A 27848-nucleotide genomic window follows, 5' to 3' on the forward strand; every position below is an offset into this window, starting at 1 on the left:
TTTATTGAAGAAGAAAAACAAAGCAATGAACTCTGTACAACACCTCCAACATACCATCACTAACCTTTGTTTTTGACTTTTCTGGGATGGTATTGTACAGGTTATCTTTGCATGTTCTAACTTTTAAAGTTATTGATACTTTGATTGATTACAACCGTTGATCATCTTTATTTTTACATTTTAAAATATTTAAAAAAAAATTATTATTTTTTGTTTCAGATTAATATTTTTGATGTTTTATTATTTTGACATACTGATGTCAATAATAAATTTCATAAAATAAAAAAATATTACTTCAATGTATTTTAAAATAAAAAACACTTTAAAAAATAACTGATGTTATAATATCAAACCAGCTATTTCTTGAATTTTAATCAATTTGGTTTATTTTTAATAAAGAGATAAAGATAAAAATAAGAAAAAAAAAAGAAAATTATAAATTAAAATATTTTTATGATTTTAAGGACATCTTGAATTTTATTTCCTCTCGTCCTTGTATTATCACGCACCATAAATTTTTCCCACGAATACAAACACATTTTCATTCTAATATACTCGTTGACTTTTTTAATCTAGAACATGCATGAAAATAAATATGTTAAATTGTTAATCATCCAATATGGTATTTTATCTACCCGTAACCATTTCATCCGCGTAGTAAACAGCAAATCTTGACGTCCGTTTGATGATACCATTGATTTGTGAAATCCTGGTCTCCTCATCGTCAACGGTTATTCACACCGTCACACAGACAAGAGTCCACACTACATCAGCCGCCCAAAACAAAATAATATCTTCGGTAAACTTGTTTTTGCCCCTATATATTCCTTAAAATTCCACTTATACCCTTGTATTTAAAAACTTAAATCACCCTTACAGCAGGTAATTCCAAAAATTCCAGTTCCACTCGCAACTTTTCCATTTTTTTTCTGTCTTGACTCGTGTTTGAAATGTTCTTATACGACCGACTCAAGGTGACTGGAGTATTCCATAAAATTATAAATAGAAACTTTTAAAATATTTAATATTTTTTATGTATATTTGATAAGTAGAATTTTAAATAATTTTTATTTTGTATTTAGGATCTTTTATTAATATGAAGCAATTTTCATTTTATAATGTATAATTAATAAATATATCTTACATGCTCTTAAAATATTTATGTTAAGTGACTACTATCCAAGTTATTCATATATTCTAGTTGACTCTATCAAACATTATAAAATAAGTAACTTTTTATATATATAAAAAATCTAAAATAGAATTTTCATTAGTCATTCTAAGTATGTTTATTAAGGTTAGGTTGCCCGACAAGTCTACTCAATAACATAAAATCAAAAGCAAAAGCAAAAACAAATAAATTAAAAATTTAATAAATAAGGGTTGAAATTGAAAGTTATTACATGTAAGGGTGCGAAACTGAAGTTTCCCCTAATATCTTGGCTTACCCCATTACACGCGCAATCCTACTTGGCGTACCACTCATGGGCCCCACCAAACTGACGCCACCCTCACTCACCTTCCTCTTCCTGCAAATAAAAACCCCCTCGCAATCATCAACAGACACTCATAACTCATAAGCCATAACAAATACGGGAAAAAAAAAACGATCTCTCTCTCTCTCTCTCTCTAACTATTTCCATGGCCTTCGCTAACAGTCTCCTCTCTTCTTCTTCTTCACCCTCTCAAATTCCCCATGGATCTAAAGATTTCAATTCGACTCCTCTAATCATTTCTCCTCATGAGCGGTCCGCTTTCACTTTCTCTCCGATTCGTAACAAATTTTCCGAGCTTGGAATTGGAGTAATCGGTTCCTCGAGGAAAAAGTAAGCTCAAAAAGTCTCCGATTCTCTCGTATTCCCTGTTTGGATACACCGACACTGGTTTCCGAGAATCTGTTACTTCCTGTTAGCTTCATTTTTTTCTCGTCGTTTTTTATTATTTTTTAATACTGATTCTAGCGGTCTGTTTGTTTACCGAGAAACATTGAGATTTTTTTTAATATGCAGTTTGGAGTTTTTTTTTTATGTTTATAGAAATTAAAAATTGAAAGCAAGCGACAGTGGATATTTTTCTTAGTTTTTTTGTGCTATTTTTCCACTCTAATAAATTTAGATATAAATATCAAAGACTCAGTTATCAATCTGTTACTCCCTTTCTTTATCTGCGTTTCTGCGTTTTTTTTAAACTCATGAAAATACGATAATCTTTTAAGTTGTTTTTTAGCTGATCGGAAATTTGTGTTTCTCGTTGCTTATCGATGATTGAGTGTTGTGCAGGAACATTTTATATGCTTCGGTCAATGATTTGAATGCATCGGCAAGTTCAACCTCACTGGTCAGCTACTTTTTTCCTCCTGCCATCTCGTGCGTGGAATGTAGTTTTATCTATTTTATTGTTGATTGCCCTGAGATATTATTGAATGAATCTAAGTAGGGTAATTAGTATAGCATTGTCATCATGTAAGCAGGATTGTATTTGATACATACATATATGTTGTTTATAGGATTGATTAATTGTTGAAGGAAACAGTTCCTGCAAGTGGAATTTATTGTGATAAATGTCTTGTGTGGTCAATGTTCCTGTAGGTGAAAGTGAAAATAATGTTGATAATTCTCACCGCAGTCATGATTTTCTGGATTTTTTTCTCTGATTGGAAAAATTCTGATTCGGTTAGGGGATATTGATGTCTATTCCCTCTATGTACTGTTTTGCTAGCTTGGTGGTTTTCGTCCACGGGGTTCACAAAAGAAGTTCGATAAAGGCATTTTTACATGGTTTTGCAGGTTGAGTTATTACTGGTCTTGGGGGTTAATTTTTTAATCCTGGTCTTTATTTGATGAAATTTATAAGCATGGACTAATAATAGTTTCTGCAATTCATCAAAACCAGGAGTTTTGGTTTTGGTATTTTCAACTCAAGTATATTGTTTCTGTGAGTTTTGAGTGTCCAATTGAACTCTTCATCACTCGGACCTTGCTGTAGATAGAGTTCAATATCAGATTTTTCATGCTTGTGTGTGTGTGTGTGTGTGAATGAAACATTTGGAACTGAGAAGTTGACTTACATATGTTAATAATCGGTAGCAGAAATGTATGCAATAGCTCACAAGTGGCTTTAGAATTTGCTGTGAAATTTACAAGTTAACAGTAATTTCAGAAATCTGAGCAGGATGCTGATTCAGTTCCCATGCCAGTAGTTCTGATAGATCAAGATTCAGATTCTGATGCAACAATTGTGCAACTCAGCTTTGGAGATCGTCTTGGAGCTCTTATTGATACGGTGAAGTAGTTTTTTTAACTGACTCTGTCCTCTTTGGTCTTGAATCTTTTTAGTCCCAACACTGCCAACACCAAAATGAAAGTGCAGGCTACACGGAAGATGATTAGCCCTCCTCTAATCCCAAACCCACCACCATCACATAGTTGGCCTTTTGATTGTCTTTCATGTGAGGATGGGCTGTAAAGGTGTCATGTAAATGATCTTTCAGTTTTCTTATTATTATACATGAGATGGGAGTTATCGCCTTGAAGGGTGAATTTTTTTGAAGATGAGGCGGCCCAGAAGCAACCTCTTAGCTCAATTTCCTTGAAATGCCAGAAGGGACTTGCTTCTGAGGCAGTGTAATCTTCATATATATTGAAAATAGTTATTGTATATCAGAATTCAACAAGCAGAGATGCTCCAATTGCTTTGATGATTATTGAGCCAAAGCCACTGCTTAACGTTAGTCTCGTGTATTTAGGACCATCAGGGGTACCTCCAAATGCCTGCATATGACTGCTATTTTCAAGAAGTAAAAATATGCATTTGCCTTCATCTAATATCAGATGTGCTGCTTGAAAATATTTGGAGGTTTTGTAACTTGTTTTGTTCTGTCATGGGACAGATGAATGCCCTGAAACATTTGGGATTGGATGTGGCAAAGGGAACTGTTCTCACTGATGGACCAGTCAAACAAACTAAGTTTTTCATTACACGATTGTGAGTTTTCTTTTAAATATATTTTGGCCCTGTACTTGGATCAGATATTACCCTGTGTTAATGTTTTACTGGAAGTCTTAGCATTTAGAGATTGATCTTGGCTATGCCAGGGACACTGGTCGCAAGGTTGAAGATCCTGATATGCTAGAGAGAATTCGACTTACCATCATCAACAATCTTTTGAAGTACCATCCAGTATGTATGCTGAATTGATACCCTGGTCTATCACTTTCTTCTTCCTCATCTTTTCTTTCTTTTTTTTTGGCCTTTTGTGGGTAGATATTAGAGATATTTCTGTTATATTTTCTTTACATTTCTCATGGTGATATATTATTCTTTGTTTGCCTTCTCGCTAGGAATCTAGTGAGCGACTTGCTATGGGTGAGGCTTTTGGAATAAAAGCTCCAGAGAAAAAGGTGCTTCTATACCAGTCTCTTTGTGTGCGTGCGCGTGTCATTATAATTGAGAGCAGGATGTCATGAAAGCTTATTTTTAGCTTAATGAACTTGTTGTCAGATTGATTTGGTTTGTTTTATCCTCATCTGATCTTCTATATTTTGGATATTTGCATCACAGAGGCCTGTCTGCCATTGCAACAAGATCAGTTGCGCACATGTGCTAAATCAATCACACACACTAATATTGTTTTATTTGGTGCATATATATACTAAATATTATTAAATTTTGTCATGGAGAGCCAACTGAAGCATGAAGCTTCCGGTTTGTGTACCTGTTTGCTTTGACATTTATAATTTGTCCACATATTGAGTAACTGTTGTGGTGTGCCCTGAACTATATCCTAGCAAAGTTCAATTGCCGTTCAGCTATCGAACTGTAGGGTCTTTATGCTCTCTGATTGCAGTTGGCATGCTATTAAGTTATGTTGTACAGACGCTTCTCTTATTTTAATTGATTAATATGGTGTATTTGCTTCTGTCAGGTTTGGTTATTGCATTGATTGAAGTATATATTCTGTTGAATCTCCACCATTAGCATCTAAATCAAGTTTTTTTTGGTGAAGATCTGTTCTTAGATTAGTAGATGCCTTGCATGTGCTACAGTAGACTTTACAAAATTTGAATTTATATTCACAATTTCCTTTATGGCAGCTTGATGTTGATATTACAACTCATGTGCATGTCAAAGAAGACGGACCTAAGAGGAGGTTTGCTTCTGTTTTAACGTTTATTAGTATTCTAATTCACAAGTTATATGTGCTTCTTTTAATTTTCATCTTTAATAACCTACCATTTGGGACAGATTAAATTGAGAGTTTTTTTTTTTAATCAGCTTGCTCTGCATCGAGACAGCAGATCGACCTGGATTACTTGTAGAAATAATCAAAATCATTGCTGATGTCAATATTGATGTCGAATCTGCAGAGATTGATACAGAGGTCTCTCTCTTACTCACTCGCTCTCCCCAACCTGAGGCCACACACACCATCAGGTGAATCTTAGTTTTGCATTCTCTTCTAATTAACTTATCTTTGTCATCTCACAGGGACTAGTTGCCAAAGACAAATTTCATGTCAGCTACAGAGGGGCAGCATTGACCAGCTCCCTGTCTCAGGTAATTAGTTGGGTTCCAACAATGGTTGTTTGATAATTATGGAGTAAACAACATTTTCTTGGTCTATGTATAGATTCCGAATTCTCTTTCCCTGTTTTCCTACAGTTGTAAAGTGAATCCTACAATTAATTAATATATGAGCTCATCTTCTAGATCTGTACAAGAACATGCTGTATCTTTACAAAGCTAGATTAATTTAAGATCCCAAGCATAGTTTACTTTCAATTTCATATGATGTCTACCACTTTATTCACTTTTTTTTTTTGAATCTGCAGGTCCTAGTGAACTGTTTGCGTTACTACCTTCGGAGGCCTGAAACAGATATTGATAGTTATTAGTACCAGAGGTTAACCGCCATTCTCGATTGTAGACCCAATTTAACGTTTCTCGTACCACATCGCCTTTGAGCTCATGTTTCTTGTACCTGTGAATTGTATGTTTCAAGATATTATGTGATCATGTTCCATAACTGCAAGCTGGGATGTTCTGAAAAGATGCTTGTAACCCTGCTATTGTCGACCCGGAAAATGGGATCAAGCCAATTACGAAAGAAAAAACATGGAATGTTGAAACCAATAATTCATGCTCTCGTTGTTTTGCTCCTTTCTATATTTCTGGAAGAAGCATTCTGTGTCAGATGCAGATGCACGCAAATGGCTTGAGCGTTTGATCCAAGGGTCGGCGAGTCGATCTAAAACCAATAACCCGGGGTTGATGGGCTGGGTGACCCATTAACCATTAAACCACGTGGGAGGATAAAAAAAGATATTGTTCCAACCTTGAGAAGATACTGTTTAGTTTAACTGATCCATTTATGATCTGAGTTTTAGGTTAGACCGGGTTTAATGACCTTGATTTGTTGTTCAAGACAGCGTGTTCTCTAGACCGAGATCCTGGTAAAGACATGCATAGGATTGCGGGTAATGTGGGGCTTTATTAACTTTTTTTTTCTTCTTAATGTAGCAGCTGGAGCACAGCACAGGGATTAGTGGAAGAATGGAGTCATGTTGTGTCTTTGGATATACGTTTCCCGTAATGAATCTAAGCCCCTTAGAACAGCTCATCATCTCATCTTTAACCAATTTAACCCTAAAAAAAAGAGCCAAAAGTAAACACTCTTTATGATAGCCAACTAGGTACTCTTTCCCTTAGCAATCAATCAGACTTCGTTGTAAAGCAAAGGTGTGGATCCACACCATTATGTACGTGAACAAGCAAATACTCATTCTCTACCAGTGATATTATACTTGGTTTTCAGTCTTCAACAGTAGCAAGTATAGTACATTTTGCTTACTGTTCTATTGTGTGAAGGCCATCTTTGAAGTCCTTCAAACACTATTTCTTCTCCTGATCCAAGAGAAAAGAGTGCTGTAAAACATATAAGCAATGGCCTTAATGGTGGCAGTCTTATTTGCCGTTCTCCTTCAAGGTTATGTGTCCTTGGCTTCTGATCCCGATCCAGTTCGTGACTTCTGCTTAGCCAATACTGATTCTGCAACCAACATCCCCTGCAAGAACTCATCGGATGCCACAGTAGAGGATTTCATATTTTCTGGGATCAAATCTCATGGAAAATTCAGTGAAACGGGGCTAGCATCGATTCCTGTCAACGTGAATAACTTCCCGGGCCTAAACACACTAGGCATGTCACTTGTTCGTGCAGATTTTGAAGCTGGTGGTGTCAATGTGCCTCATTTCCATCCAAGAGCAACAGAGGTTGCGTATGTGCTTGAGGGGAAGATTTATTCAGGATTTGTCGACACGCAGAACAAAGTTTTTGCTAAAGTGCTTGAAAAAGGTGAGGTCATGGTGTTTCCAAAGGGTCTGGTACACTTCCAGATGAATGTTGGAGATAAACCAGCAACTATTGTGGGCAGTTTTAATAGCGAAAATCCTGGATCGATGAAGATTCCTACTGCGGTATTCGGATGTGGAATCAAGGAAGAGCTTTTGGAGAAGGCTTTTGGGTTGAAGGGCAAGGACATCTCCAAGGTGAGGAAAAAGTTTCTTTCGTGTTAGAAAGACTGAAGGCTAGCTGTTGCTCGATCTTAGGTTCAACGGATTAAGAAAAAACATGTAATGTTGAAACCAGTAGTTCCTTTTTCGATCTGATCAAGCAGGGCTCTCAAACTTCACAACATTAAGAATCGAAATGATTGGTAGAAATAATTTTGGCGGATCCTCAGAGATTATACATAAACTAAACTAGTTGAAGAATTGATTAACGTTGTATCTTTAGATCTACGTTTTAATTAATTTCCATAATGAATCAAATCAAAGCCTCTTGGCACATCTCATCCCACCTTTATGATAGCCAACTAATGATGCTTCCCTTTTGAATCAAACAAACTTGCTTGTCATGAAAAGTTGCGAATCCAGTTCAATGAGTAGGGGGCAAAGACTTGTTCATGTCGCATGTGGACACCGAGATGAGGTCACGTGTAAAAAAAAGTAAAAATATATAAAAATAGTTGTCATTTAATTTTATAATAAATAGAAATTCTAAATATTTTTTAGAGGTTCTAGTAGCTGGTTATGTAATAAAAAAATAGTTATCATTCTATATATATATATATATATATTCTATCTAAGATAAGTTGTTCAATGATAAAAAATTTCAAATGTGTTTCCATAGTAATTTTCTATCAATGATGATCTATTTACATGGTGACAAAGGTTAACTGCGATGAGTTAAATGCTAGATTGGAGGTTAAACCTTGTCATTTTATGTTCTGGTTTGTTTTTTTCCACTCCCGTGCAGTAATCCATCACTTGCCATGGTAGAAGATTTGATATTTTCCGGGTTCAAATCTCATGGAAAATATTCCTAGCAACCTTTCCTGTCTAAGTGAACAACCGTCCGGGCCTAAAACACAAGGTACTTCACTTGGCCGTGCTGAACTTTAAGTTGGTGGTGTCAATAAGCCTCATTCGCGTCCACGAGCGGCAGAGGTTGTCTCCGTGTTAGAACTGAGAAAGGTTGAGGGCTTGGATATGCCAGCTTGTTTTTTTTTATTTTTTCAGATTGAAGTGAATATCTAGGTTAAATTATGTGTATCTCGATTAATTTTATAGATTTTGATATTAATAATCATGTAAGTCTTAGTGACCCTAAAATTTATAAAACTCGAATTAATAATCTTTAAAAAATAAACTCAGAACCTGATTAGTTAAACTATAATTTTTAATTGATATTCATTAGTATCTAAGGTAAGGTGGTTGTTAATTTTTGAAGTAGCGTATTAATTATAAAACAATTCATGAGATTAGTGTGATGGTTTGCATTATTTTTTTAATTCAAGTTTTCCAACTAGCATTTAAAAGAATCAACTCTGATGGATATATCAAATTGATATAAAATATCTTCTTAATAAATAAAATATAATCTCGATTTTAACTAGAAAATATCTATCAGAAAAACAAGATCCTGAAAAGATTTTCCACATCGATCTTAACAATACACGTGATTTGTTAATTTTTTTATTAGTTTAATATCTTTGAGATTACATTTCAAAGGATCGAACATGGAAAGTAATATTGATTATTTGTGTTCTGTTGATGCATCACGCACCTGTCCATGCTTACCAGTAGAAAAGACAAATAGTGTTGACCAAGAAGGAGTTCCAAGAAATCAAAGCGATAATTATGGGCCAGGTGGTCCAAATTTCCTCAAAAATCACATGGTTTTGTGCCATCTGCTCGTGAATTAAATATTGAGGTACATTTTGGGCACTGTGGAAGCTGTACTGCTTAAGGAGTACTCATTCGATAGATGAAAGTCCTTGGAACCCTACTCTTGCTTCTGATCCAAGAAGAAGAAGAAGAAGAAGAAGAAGAAGAAGAAGGAAGGACGACAAGAAATGGCCTTAATGATGAGAATCTTGTTTGTCATTTTGGCTTCTGACCCTGACCCAGTCCGAGACTTCTGAACACGACTCTGCAACCATCATCCCACGAGCAAGACAAGAATTCATCACTGTCACTGTAGAAGACTTCAAATTTCTCCTCAGTTTTAATTTTAAAGTGAGTGCTCGCGAGTTTACTCGAAAAATATATATGAGTAAATATGTATATAATGCATAAAATCAGATTAAAAACTTCAAAATTAATAAAATTAAATTTAACTCGTGTAAAATCAGTATGATTTAGCGAGTTTATTAAATTTATGATATGAACCAAGTTAGATCTAAATTTGGCCTTAAAATGTCTGCTAACTAGTTTTGCGATATCGGATATATCTCTCAAACTGTATATTGGATCGACCTGAAATCTTACAGGGAAACACTAGAGAAATGAAACTATATTGTGGTAAATTTTCAGGTTAAATGGAGTTTGAGAACATATTATTTCAGATGGTCAAAGTTACCAAATGAATCATGTCGAATCTGTAAAACTAGACCTTCGTGTACTGTTTGGACATATCTGAAGCTACAGGTGGAATTTTGCTGCGATTCAAGTTGGGCTGAAAACTAGACATCTCAATATTTCCAACCATATATGGTAGACCCAGTAATTCATCCAGACGAGGGAGAACAAAGTGTTTGAAATCAAGACTGAAATCTGCTAAGAATATGCGAAAATCGAAGATTCAGGCCACATAAAAGAGTTTTGTTTTTATTATACTGTTTTATTTATTTATTTAATGTTGAGTAATTATTTTTAATTTAAATTTGTTCTAGCGTATTAGACATTGTTCAGGGGCTCATTAACTTGCAACCTAAAAAGGATCCATTAGGATTTGCTGTGATGGGAATAACCAAGTTGTCACCAGGTAGCTCACAATTCATAGCTTGTAGTCGATTATAGAATAGCAGAATTTTAGGCTTAACTCAAGCCTTTTAATCTTGTATTTATACCTGCTAATGCAAATGGAAAAGTGTGTGGAGTCATTACATTTTTATCTGCTTCTTAATTTTCTCTCTATGGTATCAGAGCTCTCTTTTCTCCAACGAGTTTTCCTTTGATTTTTTTTACGCTTCTGCAAATGGCCACCTCAACTCCTTTCCCTGTTGCTATTAACGCTACCCAGCATATCACTACCCGACTCACACCAACAAATTATCCTCTTGGCATGCATAATTTGAGTCACTCCTTCTCGGCTACAACTTATATGGTTATATCAATGGTACACTCACATGCCCTTCATCCACGAATCCTGATGCAACACTTACTGTTGCTTATACTCACTGGTTTCGACAAGACAAATTAATTTTGAATGCTATCCTCACTTCGGTGTCTGATTCTGTGATACCTTTCATAGCCGCTTTCAAAACATCCTTTCAAGCCTGGAAAAAACTGACCAAGCTTTATGCTCGTCGTTCTAGAACATGAATTATGCAACTCAAAGAGGATCTCACTCTTATTCAGCGTGGTACACACACAGTCACATAATTCCTCTATTCTGTCAAGTCTATTGCAGATGAACTTGCTCTTATTGATGCCCCTCTCTCTGATGATGACATTACTCTCTATGTTCTCAATGGCTTAGGTCCTGAATACAGAGAAATGGTAGCCCCTATTCGTACCCGCGAGTCTTCTATATCGTTTGAAGAACTTCATGACCTTCTTATAGGTCATGAGTCTTATCTCAAACACTTGGACATTAATCCTCCTTCCCTGGTTGTCACAGCACACAGCACTCAGCGTAAGGATCTTCGTTTTAAAAAAACAACAACCATGGTCATCTCTGAATACAGCCACACATAAATATGATTCCAAATCTCAACCCCGCTATTTCAGACATAAAAAATATACCCCCAAATGCCAATATTGTGATTAATTTGGCCATGTTGCCAAATGTTGTCCTCAGTTGCACACCAGGAAGGCTACAACTAACTGCACCACTACTTCTCCCAGTCCAGATCAACACCGGCTCATTAACTATGTAGCATCCCATAACATCACCTCTCAAGAAATATAATTTGCACTTACATTCTGAATATGATGGCACAGATGAAATGCTCATTGGAGATGGTTCAGGTCTGAAAATAACCCACTCAGGTTCTATTACTCTTCCTTTTCCTAAACACACTTTTCAAATTTAAGACACTCTTTGTGTTCCAATCATCAACTAAAATTTGATTTCAATCCATCATTTTACCAAACACAACAATGTGTTTCTTGAATTTCATCCTACTTGTTTTCTTATCAAAGATCAGAGGACGAGAAAGATTTTTTTTCAAGGCCCGTGTGAGAATGGTGTTTATCCTCTACCTCATCTCCGTGCCTCAACTCCTATTGCAATGGTCCATGAAAGCACATCAATAAATGGCTGGCATCAGCGCCTAGGCCATCCTTCTTCCAAAGTTATGGCCAGAATGATCACCTCCTTCTCTCTTCCAGTTTCCAGCAATTCCTCTATATCTCATGTTTGTGATTCCTATTCTATCAATAAATCCCATTGCTTGCCTTTTCATAAACATGGCCTCACTAGTTCTGCTCCTTTTGATTTAATATATACCGATGTTTGGGGACCATCACCACAAACCAACATTCAAGGTTATAAATATTACGTGATCTTCATTGATCACTTCACGAAATATTTTTGGTTTTTTCCACTTCGTAACAAATCTGATGTTAAAATCATTTTTCATTAATTTCATAAAATGATTCAAAATCAGTTTAATGCTAATATCAAAAATCTCTACTCTGATAATGACAGAGAATTTATCGCCCTTCAACCATTTCTTACTCTTCACGGCATCAGCCTACACCATAGCTCCACACACTCCTCAACATAATGGTGTTTCAGAGCGTCGCCATAGGCACATAGTTGAAACAGGCAAAACATTTCTCAGTCACGCCAATCTTCCTTTCTATTTTTGGTCTTATGCTTTTCCAACGGCAACCTATCTAATTAATCGGTTGCCTTTTCCTATTCTTCATCACAGCTCCCCTTTTCAAACTCTGTTCAAAGAAGCTCCAAATTATCTCAAACTCAGATCATTTGGTTGCTTATGTTTTCCCTCGTTAAAACCTTACCACACACATAAGTTCCAGCTAAAATTTGTCCCCTGTGTGTTTCTTGGTTATTCCACTACACAGCGTGCCTATCTTTGCTTACACTTACCTACTCAATGTTTATATGTCTCATATCATGTCACGTTTGATGAACATGTTTATCCTCTGAAGAACATCATAAACCAGTCCATTTCCGAGTCTTCCATACTTGTCGCTCCTATTCTCTCTGCACCACTGCCGCAGATTGTAACACCAGCCAACCAAGTTCCTTTAGCACCAGTCTCTACCGCCCCTCAAGAAGAGCTCTCTCTCCCTACCTTGAATTCAGACACTACAACAACAGTCTCACCGGTTCAGGTAACTATTCCAGCTCCTGTTGTATCTCAAAGGCAACATACCATGACTACTCGGTCTATGAACAACATCTTTGTTCCCAAACAACTTCACACCACTACCACACATCCATTACATGAATCAGCTGAACCAACATGTGTCAATCAAGCCCTTAAAAATCCACTTTGGCACAATGTCATGTCTGAAAAAATCATTGCATTATTTAATCATGCAACTTGGGAACTTGTCCCTCCTGCAGACAGTCCAAATCTTATAGGCTGCAAATTTGTCTTTCGAACGAAAAGAAACTCTGATGGAACCATCAGCCGATACAAAGCTCGTCTAGTTACTAAAGGCTTCCACCAAAAACAATGCCTTGATTATTCCCAGACATTCAGTCCAGTTGTCAAACCAACAACAATTCACTTAATCCTCTCTATTGATGCCATGAATGGTTGGTCACTTCGGCAACTTGACATTAATAATGCTTTTCTTCATGGAAGTCTTGAAGAAACAGTGTTTATGCATCAACCTCCAGGCTTCAAAGATACATCAAAGCCTGACTATGTTTGTAAACTGAAGAAAAGAATTTATGGACTGAAACAAACACCCCGCCAGTGGTACAAAGCTCTCTGGGATGCTCTTTTGCAGTTTGGATTCGTTCACTCAGCTACGAACACTTCTTTACTCATCTATGCCTCTAACAGTGTTCTATGCTATTGTCTTGTGTACGTTGATGACATTATTATCACAGGAAATGCCTTCACATTTGTAGCTGGCATCATCAACAAACTTAGTCACACCTTCTCTATTAAAGACATGGGACATCTCCATATTTTTTTCTTGGCATTGAAGTTATTCCTACAACCAATGGCCTCTTCCTTTCACAACACAAGTACATACGAGATTTACTCTCTAAAACTTCCATGGATATGGCCAAAGACATTCACACTCCAATGTCAACCAGCACTCCACTTGTTTTAACAGATGGTTCAATCCCTGCCGACAGCACAGAGAATAGAAGAGTTATTGGGGCACTGCAATATCTTGGCCTGACTAGACCTGACATTGCCTTTGCAGTGAATCCGCTTTCCCAATTCATGCACAAACCAACAATGTGTCATTGGACTACAGCGAAACGAATCCTCAGGTATCTCAAGCAAACAATGTTCCATGGGATTCTTATTCAACAGAACAACCCCTTCACCCTACACCCTTTTGTTGATGCGGACTGGGCTGCCAACACTGATACAAGGGCCTCCACAACTGCATTTATCACCTTTCTAGGCTCCAATCCAATTTTTTGGTCTGCACGCAAACAAAGAGCTGTATCCCATTCCTCTATAGAAGCTGAATTTCGAGCATTAGCTGCTACCACTTCTGAAACAGTGTGGCTTCACTCCTTAATCACAGAACTTGGCCTACATCTACAACATCCTCCCCAAGTTTTTTGTGATAATATTGGTGCAACTCACTTCAGCTTAAATCCAGTACAACACACTCGCATGAAACATATTGAAATCGATCTCCTTTTTGTTCTTGATCTTGTCCAGTAAGGTCGCATTACTGTCAATCATGTTCATACTTTAGACTAGCTTGCAGACTTACTCACGAAGCCTCTCCCACGCCGCCGTTTTCAAACCTTAAGATCCAAGATTGGTGTTACTGACGGTACCTCCATCTTGCGGGGGCATATAAGGAAAGTCATTAGCTCTTCCATAAAATCCTCATCCAACAGAATCAACTCCTTCAAGTTTAATTTGAATGTTTGAATCATGTACAGCTCACAATTCATAGCTTGTAGTTAGTTATAGAATAACAGAATTTCAGGCTTAACTCAAGCCTTTCAATCTTGTATTTATACCTGCTAATGTAAATGGAAAAGTGTGTGGAGTCATTATGTTTTTATCTGCTTCTAAATTTTCTCTTTGCTTCCTACCATTCAGTGATCCCCCTTGTATTGAGAAATTTTATTATGAAATATTTTATTTCTTCATGTCATTAACTTCTTGATTCATATTATCTATCACTCTCATTTTATTTAGATCACTCATTGATTATAATGTTGTTGACACTCTTTATCAGATTTTAATATAATTTAATATTTTAACTGGAATTATAAATATATAATTAGTTTAAAAAATTTTCTTGTAATTTTACCATCCGAGTTTACATTATATTTTTCATGCCTAGTTAAAAAAACATTTTTAACAACCTTAAGTTTAACCCACCTTAAATTTGATTTCAAATGTAACCGTTAGCCACGTTTAATTTTTAAAAAATTCCAACACATCCCGTGCAAGAATTCATCACTTGTGACAGTAGAAGATTTCATATTTCTTGGGGAAATTTCAGCGAAACAGGGCTGGCATTCATTACTCTCGATGTGAACAACCTTCTAAAAACTCAAGTGTTTCACATGCTCTAATTTAATAATAATAAAAAAAACTATCCACAGGCAATCATGTTGGTTGGATTTGTTTACACTAAACTCTAATCTAATTAAAAAATCCAACGGCCAGCCTGCCTTGGACCTGCTATTTAGAAATTCACATAATATCTCTCTCGAACAATTCAAAAAATAAAATATCAGGTAACCAGAAGATTTGCAAGCTGTAATTTAACTTATATGTAGGCTGGTCGCTATGATGCATGCATGGAAACTAATTAATTAAATAATCCCAAAATTAATCACGAGGGTTAAAACATGTATTAACTATAGAGGTACGTTGTTCAGGGTACTGTTGCACCGCTAGAGCTATACTAGTATTTAAGGAGCATTCGACAGATCAAAGTCTACTTTTGCTTCTAATCCAAGAAAAAGAAAGCAGGACTCCAAACGATGGCCTTAATGGTGAGAATCTTGTTTGTCATTCTCTTCATTGGCTTTGTGGCTTCTGACCCTGACCCGGTCCAAGACTACTGCATAGCCGTTACAGATTCTGAAACCTACATCCCATGCAAGAATCCATCACTTGTCACCGTAGAAGATTTCATATTTTCCGGTTTAAATTCTACGGGAAATTTCAGCGAAACAGGGCAAGCAGTACTTTCTGTCAATGTAAACAACTTTCCAGGACTAAGAACTCAAGGTGTTTCACTTGCTCGTGCTGATTTTGAAGTTGGTGGTTTCGCTTTGCCTCATGCGCATCCAAGAGCAACAGAGGCTGTATGTGTGCTGGAGGGGACATTTTATTCAGGGTTTGTTGATTCACAGCAAAAAGTTTTTGCTAAGGTGATTGAACAGGGTGACGTGATTGTAATTCCAAGGGGCCTAGTGCACTTCCATAAGAATATTGGAGAAATACAAGGAACACTCCTGGGCATCTATAACAGCGAAAATCCTGGAAAGTCGATGTTTCCAACTGCGGCATTTGGATGTGAAGTGAAGGAAGAACTTTTCGCGAAGGTTTATGGATTGAGTGCGGAGGACATCTCCAAGGTGAGGGGAAAGTTACATTTGTGTGGAAAGGCTGAAGCTGGCCTTAATTAGCTGATCAAAGCAATAAGTTTCTGCCAATCAACCTGCCGACGATCGATCGAGACCATGTGAGTGGTAATTTAAACATTAAATAAAGGGATTGTAGCAGACTCTATTGCTATATTTGAATGCAAGTATTTGCAAGTCCAAAGTTTTAAGCTGTATTAGCAGAATCAAGTTTAGTAGCTTGGTTTCTGTTCCAAGTTGTTGTTTCTGGTGGATCGCGCCGAAGCAGCCTTGTAATAATGCAATTGATGAATGCTTTAATGGATCATCTGTATTGCAAAATTTACTGAAGCGTTATGTCAGTTCACAGTGCCGGTTAAGTTTAATTCCACTAAACGTCACTTAAAGCTGTATTATAACTATTAAAGAACAAATACCATACGCTATTAAGGACAAAACAACGATTACAGATAATCTATTTTAGCAAGTGTATCATAAGGCTTAATTAGTTTAAACAAAATATTCATGTTCAGTGTTCGATACCTTGTGGGATAAAAGACTTCACTGAAACTAATAGCTATTATGAAAGCGTTGAGAGAATATATGTTTGGAAGGAGTATCATGGCTGAATCCGACTCTACTGATGTGGTCCTCCGTTGGATGCTTACCCCAAGTAATATACCGTGCATGGTGTTATCAAGAATTATATATCCATGCTGGCTTCTAAGAATAAGAACTATAGAATTAAAAAAAGAAGTCTCGATAAAAGAATTTTATTCATAATTTTATTGCTGAAAGACCTTTACAGGAAAAGAAAATAATAAGATGGGAAAATAGCACAAAATCTGAAATTCAGCCAAAAGGTCAAAATTTAACGAGAAAATAATGAAAATTGATGAAACATTATCTTCCAGGATTGATTTTAGAGATCTTTACAGAGTAAGCTAGCAAAGTCAAATTTGATCCATCTGTTCGTATAGAAAATTTATGAGCTTGTCCATCAAGTTTATGTATCTACAATGTTTAGGCCTCTTCTTACGATTGGACTTGTCTATTGATTCATGGATATATTTGTTAGGCTATACACGCATTCCAGTTACAGCAGATCCATATCTTGCATCAGCTCCTGACCCCATCCAGTCCAAGACTTCTGCATAGCCAATACAGATTCTGCAACTAACATTCCATGCAGCAATTCACCACTTGCCACAGTAGAAGTTTTCATACTTTCAGGTTAAAATCTCATGGAAAATTCCAGCAACGTACTGTTCCCGTCTAAGTGCTTTTGTTCGAACTTATTTCACCAGATTAACGTCAGTTATCCTTGTGAAGACTAAGAACAGTGTGAGTAGTAATTTAAACTTTGGATTTTCCTTTTGTCTCAGCACTTTTTTACCAAACACTATATCCAATGCTTCAGATTTGGTGGTTGAAAGGGCTGGTTACCCTTGACAAGCCGGCGTGAAGGTCATATACATGCGTGCACATAAATGGTGGTGTTTTTCAACGTCAAAAGACTAGTTAAAGGCATTTATCCTCCTCCTCCCCCTGTATAGAAGAAGATCACTGGCTACCTGCGGGTCATAAAAAATTATATATACATGTTTTTTTAATATGTTTCATTCTAAAAATATAATAAATTAAAAAATTTATGCAACACATGTAATTAAATAAACTAAGAATTATGTGTATCAATAAATAAATAAAAAATTATTAATAACACTTAAAAACAAAACTTGAAAAATCAAGAGACACTTAAAAACAAAACTTGAAAAATCAAGAGACATATGTAGATCAAAATATTTAATCTTGAAAAATAGAACATTAAATTGATTGAATAAGAAAAAAAAAAGAATAACATGTAAGGCTACACATATTAAAAATATCATCTAAAAATAAATATTTTTTATTTTTAAAAACATAGTTTATTTATATAAAAAATAAAAACAAAACCATAGATGAATTAGGAAAACCTCTACGAAAATTAAACATATAACAAAAAAAATCAATATTATTCAAAAGAGGCCTTCTGAACAAAATAAAAGAGAGGAGGTTTTGTTTATTTTTTTGGTTTTTAGTTTTTTAACAAGTCACGCCATCTTATTTCTTTTCAATTGTATTCTTTAAAGTTATATTTTCATGGTAGTCATACCAGACTCAGACGCCTTGGATCTGACAACCTACCTAAATAATATAAATAAAATATATTTATTGAAAAAACAATATAAATATAAAATAAATATATTTATAAGATAGTTTTGAAATGGATTTTATATAATTTTTTAAACAGTAAATACAAGATAACATGTTCTTGTCCCCATACGGCAACGATGAAGTTTTATATTTTATACCACAAGGCCCTATATTATTGTGCCTATTAGTCAGCCAAGTAGCCCATGATATCAGCCCAGAATTCAAGCCCACTTTGTACAATTTCCCCCCCTTAAATTCCGTCCCTATGAAAACCAAAATCCTTAAACCCTAACCCCCTCTCGTCTTCTCTTTGCTTCATTCGAAAATGGCGACTTCAGAAACTGTGATTAAGGACATGTACGACGTCGGATTAAAACCTCGTATGATCCGTACGCTTCTAAAAGAAGATGTCCCCGACGATAAAATCCCATTTGATTCTCCATCAAAACTCTCCCGTATTATCTCCTGCATTCAGTCTCACAAACTCTTATCAGAGCCTTCAATCACTGATAACAACAAACAAATCGAACGGTGGAAGTCCTCCGTCAATGATTGGGTCACTCGCTTGTTGTCTCTTATCAGTAAAACCACCACCACACCAGATAAATGCTGGGCTGGAATTTGCTTGTTGGGGGTGACGTGTCAAGAGTGTAATGCCGACCGGTTTCTGGGGTCTTATGCTGCTTGGTTTGATAAAATGTTGACGCATATTCAGGTATTGCAAGAAGAATTTTGAACTAAAGTTGGTAATTTTGAAATGGGGTTTCTGGTTTTTTTTTATTTAATATTTTGAGAAATGAAAGAACATGATACTTGTTTGAATGTCAAAGAAATGATCTTTAGTTCAGCCTTTACAGTTTGGAGCTTTTAATTTAGTTTTTTCGATGCTAATTTTACTGAAAGATTCTTCGCAAAAGCATGTCCTTGGAATTTCATCCATTGTATGAGTGGATGCTGTTGGTGGGTGCTCCTAATCCACTTCAGGATGTGGTATTGGGGAAGGTTTTTGTAAAATCAGTCTTGTTCTTAAAGAAAGACTTGGTTGTGCTTGGAACTTTTAATTTGATGTTGGAATTGTTATGTTTATATTTTAAACAGTCACGAGGGGATTCTCAGTTTGTGAAGGTGGCTGCTTGTACCTCGATATCGGATTTGATCACAAGGTAAAAAACTTTAAGCCCTTTTTGAGAGGTCTGGACTTGATTTAGTTTGTGCCACCTATTGTTATTGTTATAAACTGTGAAGGTATTGTCTTTGATGAAATAGGTTGGCGGGATTTCCAAATGTGAAAAAGGAGGGGACTTCACTTGCTGGAAAAGTCATTCAACCTGTTTTAAAGCTGTTGAATGAGGATAGTTCAGAGGCTGTATTGGTGAGCTGGGTTTTTAATTCATCACACAACAAGTTTTGCTTTCCTGAAAGCTAATTTATTTTAGTTTTATTTTTTTTTGGTCAATGGTGTCCAATTCTTTCCGCTGCCAGGGCATTTTCCCTTCCTCCAACATAATTTGATGCCTTTCTGTTGAGACCTGTGTCTTTATTTTTCTTCAAAACCCCAATCTGCTCACGCTCACGATCTATGATAGTTGAAGAGATTGATTTTGATCTCTTACAAAGCAGTATCCCCTTCACTTTCTAGTTTCAGTTTGAGGATGAAATCAGTCTCAATCTATGGTTAGGGTTTGTTGATGGATACCTTATAAGTTGCATTTTAGCACTCTGTCACGATCATGATCCATCTCTAGGATTGATGCTGTCTGTTGATTTATTTTGCAGTCTTCTTTTTCTGACTTGAATTTTCATATACGAACCTCATTGTGAGAGGTGTGCAGGAAGGAGCAATTCATCTGTTATGCACTGTTATATCTTCCTTTCCTGCTACGCTTCAGCGTCATCATGAAAGTGTAAGTTCCATAATTCTCCATCCTGGGATAGCCAGGTAGCATTTTTAACTGGATAGCAATTGCAAAAACATATTTTTCTGGCAGGATAAAGTGTTGTGATATAATGATGTCAGTACTTTTGTAGGTTGAAGCTGCTATTACATCAAAAATATTTTCAGGAAAATTCAGTGTAAATTTGATGAAGGTATCTCCTTCCTTCCTTTCTCTAACTGTCCCTGGGATCTGATAAGATAAGCAGATCAGGGCATGGACATGAACATAATAAATTCTGTTTAATTTTCATCATCCAGAAGCTAGCTCATTGCCTAGCATTGCTTCCCAAATCAAAGGGAGATGAAGATAGCTGGATTTCAGCAATGAGGAAGGTTCTGTTATTGGTAAATGGTTACCTAACTGAAATCTTCACCGGTCTAGAGGAAGGTATGTGCTAATGCCTTCTTGGTTGAGCTTTTGCTGGTCTCAGTGATGGTAAGTGGAAAATGTGCTTGCACATGTTGCAGAAACAAAATGGGATGAAGCTGTTAGATTATTGATTCCGCCAGGAGAAGTTCCTCCACCTTCTTTATGGGGTCAAAAGTTGTTAGAGGATACCTCAGACAAGGAAAGAAAGAGATCCAAGCTGTGTAGTGTCTCTATGTTCATGCTTAGCTGTTGTGAAATGCTTACAAATTCATATCCTGTCCAGGTACTGTTGTGTGCTTGATGACTGTTATGACATATTTTTAATCATAAGAGGAATTCTTAATTGTTGCTTAATTAAATCTGAAACTGGGTATGGAAATAAATCAATCTTGTATGTTTGATTAACAGGTTTCAGTGCCTGTTCGCTCATTACTGGCCCTTGTTGAGAGAGTGCTGATGGTCAATGGCTCATTGTCACCAACCACATCATCCTTTGTGATTTTAGCAGAACAAGAGTTCATTTGCTCTGAACTTCCAGTTCTGCACTCGTATGCTTTGGAACTTCTTGCTTCAGTCATAAAGGGGATTCGCAGGTAAACAAAGTATTTTCTCATCACTAATTGGAGGAACCGTGCTGTATTTTGTAACGGGTCTACAATTGTGTTTATATCACAACAGATTTGGCAAACCTATCTACTGTTCTTTGTGGGCAAGTTGTAGGGAAATTCTGGACTTTTGGGTTTGAGAAGGTATAAAAAAGTAGTTCACTTCGATTAGACTGTGACTACGTTGAGTTGCAACTTTCAAGACCAAATGGTTCCTGAACTTGAAGAAGCACATTGCTTAAGTATCCGGAGCAGTAATTAAAGACAACAGCTTTAAAAGAAGAAAAAGTTTTTGGAGGTTTTGCCTTGTTAATTTGATGGAACAAGTCGGGGAAAAGGTTCCTGTCCATTGCTTTGTTCTTTCCATCCAATCGCTTTAAGTACCCAAAACAGGGTCCTATTTAGTTGGATGCATGTGTAAACTCTGGCACTTTCCAGAACTTTATGTGGTGCACTGTGCTACTAATTATGCCTGCTGTTATTTTGGTTTCTGTCTTCTAAATGTAGAATGTGATTTTCCATTCCCTGAACCTGTAAATGCTGACAGTGTTCTTTTCATTATCAATCTTGGTTATTATTGATATTCACCATCTCACATAATGTTATTTCCATTTTGCAGTCAACTATTGCCACATGCTGCATATATTGTGAGGCTTGTTAAAGAATATTTTAAGAGATGTGAGTTACCAGAGTTAAGGATAAAAGTCTACTCCATCACAAAGTTGTTGTTGATGTCCATGGGTATTGGTATGTAGCAATTTTTAAGAGTATTTGTCTCTTTCCTGTCTGATATATATCTGTTATGTTGTTAACTATATAGATTTTGTTGTTATTTTCAATTTAAAAGAATCTAATAAATCATACATCAATGGTCAAATATGGTTGAAGTTCAGGACTGATTGTCCTTAAGAGTACCAGGAAAATCTTTCAGATTCTTGAAAGAAAGGCAGAACAAGAAACAATATTATGATATTTTCTTGTCATATAATGTGATAAAATATAAGATTCAGTAGGAAATCCTTCTCTCTTTGATTCCATTTGGTGCATTTGGAAATATGTTGGTAGGTTCTCTTGTACTCGAGCATGTGTGCTTTTCTCCACCCCTTTTTATGGCCATATTTCATAAACAAAAGCCCAGGGCCCTTTAAGAGTGTGAGTGTGCATGACCCCCCCCATCTCGATGTGTGTAAATGTGTTGCTCACAGAAAAGAAGAGCAAGGGAGAGAGAACGGTGTGGAAGTGTGCCTTGAAAGTGTCTCTGTGAAAGCTCTCTCAAGTTTCCATATTAAGATGTTGGATGGTTAACCTGCCCCCTCTGCATATAACATGCTTCACTATTTTCATATGAAAAATTTTGTGAGCATTTGACCCTGGATTTCCATTTTGAGTAGCTTTTGTTCATGCATTGAGCCATTAACTCTTTTCTAAAAGACCCAGTGTTTCTCATCGAAATACTTGTGGTGCCGCTGCTAACTTCCAGTCATATTCTGATCAGGAATAGCGATATATCTTGCACAAGAAGTTGTCAACTGCTCTCTTCATGATTTAAATCCCATCGTTGATGGTACATCTTTTCATGCAAATGCAAAATCCGAACTTTTGCTGCCACCTTTCCACAGAAAGAGAAAGCATGGTGCGACTGGATCTCTTGAACAGCTCCATGACAGAATTGGTTTGGAGGTGGAAACATCCAAGAACCATCCAACAGCAATTTCTGTGAAGATAGCTGCACTCGGGGCATTGGAAACTCTTCTAACTGTGGTATGGTTATTGCATGTTGTTTGATGAGTGCTTAATATTCTACCAAGCTGCTGACTTTTTGTGCTTTAGTCCAACCTTTCTTGGATTGCAAAATGGTTTAGCATGGGATAGGGTCAAAATAGATTGAGTGTCTACGAATCTTTTTGCCAATAATGGGTGCTCACCTGTTTAGCTTTTGTCAACCCTTACCAAATACATTAACCATCAAAGTGTTACATTTAATGTCATGGGTATGTTTGCACTAAGTTTGATTATAACGAATCCTTTTATTTCTCAGTATTATTTTCTCAAGCTCACAATTTTCTCTTTAATGTCCTCTTAAATCACTGACTTAAAAAAATTGTCATAGATTTAAGTAAATGGGTTTTAAGATATCCACCCATATCTAATCCCTTTGTACTCTGTTCTTTGAGTCAAATTATCACTATCCAGAATATATAAAATTGTCATCCAAACACCCTTTTGCAATGAGTTGGTTGATGGATGTGAGTGAAAATTACTGCTCCCACATTTTAATGGTAGAAAGATGTACCCTCTCAAAATAAAATGTTCTTGTAATATTGGAGTTATAAGGCGCATCTTCAATATCCTTTCTACAATGTACTATGAAAAGCCAAAAGTATCCATCATGTGCATTTTTTCTTTGCTTCCACAATCATTTATTTAGCTTTTGGCTGCTTCTTTCTGTTGTCGACTTAATTGGTGTGCTAAAGATTTATAATAATTTTTGACAGGGTGGCGGTTTGAGATCTGAGTCTTGGCGTTCAAAAGTTGATAATCTTTTGATAACTATTGCAACAGAATCCTGTAAAGAAGGATGGCTTAGTGATGAAAGCAAAACTTTCTTGCCCTATGAATCAACCCTAACATGCTCAGATTTACAGTTAGCAGCATTACATGCACTTTTGGCATCTCTCCTTTCTCCTTCTCGTGTACGGCCCCCACATTTAGCTCCTGCTCTTGAGCTTTTCCGTAGAGGTAAGTCCTGTCAAATTTATAGAAATTTAATTTTTTCCCATCATCCTGTGAACAGCATTTGAGGATGACTTCATGGAATAGCTGTGATCCTCAATTATTTTTTCAAGTGATATGTTTATTATTTAGTGCTTAGTTTATTTCAAGATAAACTAGCTGTATTAAGTGCTATGACTGCTCTGTCATTTTTTTACTCTAAGCCCCTACCTTCCCCCCTTTCCCTATACACGGAGTTCTGCTCCAACCTTTTTCTTCTTGTTTCTAGATAGAAGCCCCAATGGCAGCATTGTTTTATGGATAATTTTGATTGGTCTTTTTGGTTCCTTCATAGTTGTAACCCAATTTAATGCTTTAGACCATGATAATATCACAAAGCCCACTTGCTGATAACCTAGCTAATTTTTCACAAATGCTTATGGTTTGCTTATAACCTGTTGCTAATCTTGTTGGATGTTGGATTTTTGTAGGCAGGCAAGAAATTGGAACAAAAGTATCTGAATTTTGTGCCTACGCACTCCTAGCCTTGGAGGTGCTTATACACCCCCGGGCACTTCCGCTGGCTGATTTTCCCTCTGCGAGCTCCTTCAATGAAGTTAACCACAGATTCCCAGAGAATATATACTCTGTTGCCCAGAAGCACAGTAACCCATTTTCAAGTGGCGTGCAGGACACAGGACATGGCCTTTCTGATTCAGATGATGATTTGTATAAGAGTTGGCTGGATAGTAGCAAGGAAACAGAGGCTCCAGTGGGTAAAAGTATGGACACTGAAAGGCCTTCTGAAACTCCAAGGGTTCAACAGGGAGAAAATATTCCCGTGGCTGGTTCATCAGGTGCAAAAAGTCCTCGGAGAAATGGGCACGAGCCAGCAGCTGCTAGTGCAGACATAGAGATAAGGTGTGGTGATGAAACAATGGTTGACTCACAGCAATTGCAAGAATCCATGGAGCAGCATCAGGAATCTTCCAAAGGTGCCTCCATTCCTACCATTACTGGTGATCCAAATGTTACCACCGTGGACTTGACAAGTTTTGCTTCGAAAGATGATGCATTAAATTCCAGGGATACTGAAATGGCATCAGTGCAAGCCGTTGTGGCAGGTGAAAGTGACGGGCTTGCCACCAAAGATGGAAACACAACAACCTTAAGTGCTCAGAAAGGTACGACATTTGCTATTGAAGATGATAATCAATCAACTGATTCTCTCCCTGATATTGTGGATGTCGATCCAGATTCTGATTAGGAATTATTATAGGAGTGTTGACAATGTATTTGTATCTTGTAACAATCAAAAAAGGATCAAGCTGAGTGATGCAATGCGAAATTTTCCTCATGTTTCAGGCTGTTGAACTGATGGTCCCAAAACAATCAAAGAAAAAAAATGATAACTGTCTAACTTTCCCAGAAAGCAGCTTGCTTGTTTTTCTTCTTTCCCTCAATATTTTCTGTTGGTATGACATGCTGACAACACATGTTATTGGAGTTTTTCTTATAAATCTAGCTCCACTTCCATCAGATGTCCACTAATTCTGTTTTGTACATTAACCTTTGCAAGCTCATGATCTAGTCAAAGCTTTCATCTTGCCCGACACCTAAAATTTCAGGTTGGGTTCATCATCTCGGAACAGCTTGACCAAAATTTTCCATCAACAAACTAACATTAATGAATCTACACCATTAACTCACTTGACAATTAATAGTTAAGAATATGGTTGTTAGATTGATCAAGGGACTAGTATGGAAAAGAGTTAAGATCTTTGAGTCAATTTATAGGTTATGGGGTTAACCTGTTTTAATTATTTTTAACAAGAAAACATGGGTTTGCTCTGTTTTTAAAAAAGTTATTAGAGTTCACTTAGTTCTATTTAGATTAAGTTTGGTTAGTTTAATCATATCATTAAAACCTTGATTGAGTTAATTAAATTTTATCGAGTCAATATTTTTTATATTCAAATTAAAACCATATCTAACTTAGACTTCGAGTGATAAATTTTTCAGATTAACCTATTAAATTAGACAGATAACTATAAATAAGACTTGGGATTTTCATTTGTGTTTAGGGTGAAAGTCTTCAAAGGAGTAGAATATTCGGTGTTTGAAAGTGTTATAATTTCTGTTTTTGAGTTTATTTCATTGAAAAAACATCAAATTGAATTTATTATGTATTTTTTAATTATTTTGACTTGATATTAAAAATTAAAAAAAATAAAAATATATGATTTTAATATATTTTAAAATAAAAGCTAATTTTAAAAAACATTATATAAGACAGAACAAACGCATGGTAATTGTCTATTTAAGTAGCACAAAACACACGGAGCCATAATTTTTTTTTTGTTGTTGAATAAAGTCTTGGTCAGTTACCGATATACATAAGCAACATTGTAAGTCAATATTGGAGTGCTGGGCTGTTATAGCTTTGCCGCATCTTTGACTTGGAGATAATGTAGCAGTGGATATGGAAGACTTTTGAAATTTGAATATGCCTATTCAAGGTGTGGCCTAATGTTTTGGCTGCAATTATTCAGTTTATCTAATTTCTTCACAGGAATTCTGAAAGCGTTGGGAGATGTGACTGTAATCATGTTTTTATAAAATTCAATTTTTTATTAAAAAATATTATTTTTATATATTTTGAATTGTTTTGATAGACTATCTCAAAAATAATTTTTAAAAAATAAAAAAAATTATTTTAATATATTTTAGCATTAAAAACAATTGAAAAAATAACCGTAACCACACTCCTAAACAAACTAGCAACATTTTAATTTTTTTTTTATATTTTATCAAATCTATAGATTTTTTTTATTAATTTGATGATAAGAAAACTAGATTAACTCATCATTCAAATTAAAATTTACTAAAAACATCTCTCTATTGTTTTTTCAAAAAAATTAAAAAAGATAGTTTTAAAATTTTTTAGGTTTATTCGAGTTAACTCCTTCCATCTATGATTTAAATTTTGTATTGAGTTGATTTCAAGTCAAGTTTAATAATAATAAAAATAATAATTAATAATTTATTTTTTTTACCAGGGTCAATAAAAATTGAATATATGTATATCAATTGCTAGAGAGATTAATTAATTAATTATATTCATGGCAGAAGAAAGAAAGAGAGAAATGAACCATTTAAACACTGAAATCACCTCTACCAGCCCACTTTCCAATTGTTCAGTTTCACAAAGCAACAGAAAGCAAGCATCAGACAAGAATTAAAAAATCGTAAATTCCAAGCAACAACAGCAGGAGGAAAAATATTAAATTATGCAAAGATTAGTGACAATTCCATGACTATCTGAATTAAATAAAAATTTATAACCTTCACCAACCTCACCACACTATTTATTTATTTATTTATTTATTGACAATACCAGTGGAAATTGCACGGCATCTGGGTCCAATTTGGGTGCTTAATTTAATGAATTTCCTTCTTTATATATACAAAAACATGGCAAACAGGTCAATCGATATAATCAACAAGCTTTTATACTAAGATTTGGATTATTCATAGATTTATTTTTTATTTTTTCAGCTAAATATCTTTGTATTTCTTATATCCCTAGTGGAGAGGGTAATAAAAAAAATGAGAAATTGACATTTTCATATCGTTAGATGAATTTTTTATTTTTAAAATTAAAAAAAAATATTGTTTTTCATCATCTTCAACATAGCACATGATAAAAGCCTAATTTGCTAATTCATCACTCAAAGATAAAGACTTTCTGGAAAA

General features: G+C 35.7%; 4 protein-coding genes across 7 annotated transcripts; all 4 read left to right on the plus strand.

Moving 5' to 3' along the window:
* Positions 1-1552: 1552 nt before the first annotated feature.
* Positions 1553-6135, plus strand: LOC133697377 (ACT domain-containing protein ACR12-like). 4 transcript variants are annotated; one of them, XM_062119862.1, is made up of 11 exons: positions 1553-1826; positions 2280-2337; positions 3160-3282; positions 3746-3796; positions 3890-3984; positions 4095-4179; positions 4341-4400; positions 5094-5149; positions 5275-5380; positions 5488-5556; positions 5832-6135. In XM_062119862.1, exons 1-11 carry the CDS (start codon positions 1642-1644, stop codon positions 5892-5894), a joined length of 951 nt encoding a protein of 316 aa, XP_061975846.1. In that variant the 5' UTR covers positions 1553-1641; the 3' UTR covers positions 5895-6135. The 4 variants fall into 4 exon arrangements, with proteins under 4 accessions (XP_061975846.1, XP_061975847.1, XP_061975848.1 ...); XM_062119863.1 differs by having other exon boundaries at positions 3172-3282; XM_062119864.1 differs by lacking the exon at positions 3746-3796 and having other exon boundaries at positions 1555-1826.
* A 138-nt stretch (positions 6136-6273) lies between these two features.
* LOC133697378 (germin-like protein subfamily 3 member 2) lies at positions 6274-7858 on the plus strand. The gene has a single exon (XM_062119866.1). The coding sequence runs from the start codon at positions 6943-6945 to the stop codon at positions 7573-7575; it is 633 nt and encodes a 210-aa protein (XP_061975850.1). The 5' UTR covers positions 6274-6942; the 3' UTR covers positions 7576-7858.
* A 7752-nt stretch (positions 7859-15610) lies between these two features.
* LOC133695628 (germin-like protein subfamily 3 member 2) lies at positions 15611-16627 on the plus strand. The gene has a single exon (XM_062117540.1). The coding sequence runs from the start codon at positions 15692-15694 to the stop codon at positions 16340-16342; it is 651 nt and encodes a 216-aa protein (XP_061973524.1). The 5' UTR covers positions 15611-15691; the 3' UTR covers positions 16343-16627.
* Positions 16628-18739: 2112 nt separating this feature from the next.
* On the plus strand, positions 18740-25518 carry LOC133697985 (uncharacterized). The gene is made up of 12 exons (XM_062120830.1): positions 18740-19184; positions 19568-19632; positions 19736-19841; positions 20302-20373; positions 20498-20557; positions 20664-20793; positions 20874-21058; positions 21184-21368; positions 22000-22127; positions 22876-23141; positions 23876-24119; positions 24584-25518. Exons 1-12 carry the CDS (start codon positions 18795-18797, stop codon positions 25357-25359), a joined length of 2607 nt encoding a protein of 868 aa, XP_061976814.1. The 5' UTR covers positions 18740-18794; the 3' UTR covers positions 25360-25518.
* The last annotated feature ends 2330 nt before the right edge of the window (positions 25519-27848 follow it).

This window comes from Populus nigra, chromosome 6 (assembly GCF_951802175.1).
Source record: "Populus nigra chromosome 6, ddPopNigr1.1, whole genome shotgun sequence".
In the NCBI taxonomy this organism is placed as follows: Eukaryota; Viridiplantae; Streptophyta; class Magnoliopsida; order Malpighiales; family Salicaceae; genus Populus; species Populus nigra.

Bases quoted from the DNA above. Each gene is read 5' to 3' on its own strand.
- LOC133697377 (XM_062119862.1), top strand. From the start codon at position 1,642: ATGGCCTTCGCTAACAGTCTCCTCTCTTCTTCTTCTTCACCCTCTCAA. The intron at 3,797-3,889 runs GTAAAAATATGC...GTCATGGGACAG, and splicing joins ATGACTGCTATTTTCAAGAA to ATGAATGCCCTGAAACATTT. The intron at 5,381-5,487 runs GTCTCTCTCTTA...GTCATCTCACAG, and splicing joins CTGCAGAGATTGATACAGAG to GGACTAGTTGCCAAAGACAA.
- LOC133697378 (XM_062119866.1), top strand. From the start codon at position 6,943: ATGGCCTTAATGGTGGCAGTCTTATTTGCCGTTCTCCTTCAAGGTTAT.
- LOC133695628 (XM_062117540.1), top strand. From the start codon at position 15,692: ATGGCCTTAATGGTGAGAATCTTGTTTGTCATTCTCTTCATTGGCTTT.
- LOC133697985 (XM_062120830.1), top strand. From the start codon at position 18,795: ATGGCGACTTCAGAAACTGTGATTAAGGACATGTACGACGTCGGATTA. The intron at 19,185-19,567 runs GTATTGCAAGAA...TATTTTAAACAG, and splicing joins AAATGTTGACGCATATTCAG to TCACGAGGGGATTCTCAGTT. The intron at 19,633-19,735 runs GTAAAAAACTTT...TTGATGAAATAG, and splicing joins ATATCGGATTTGATCACAAG to GTTGGCGGGATTTCCAAATG.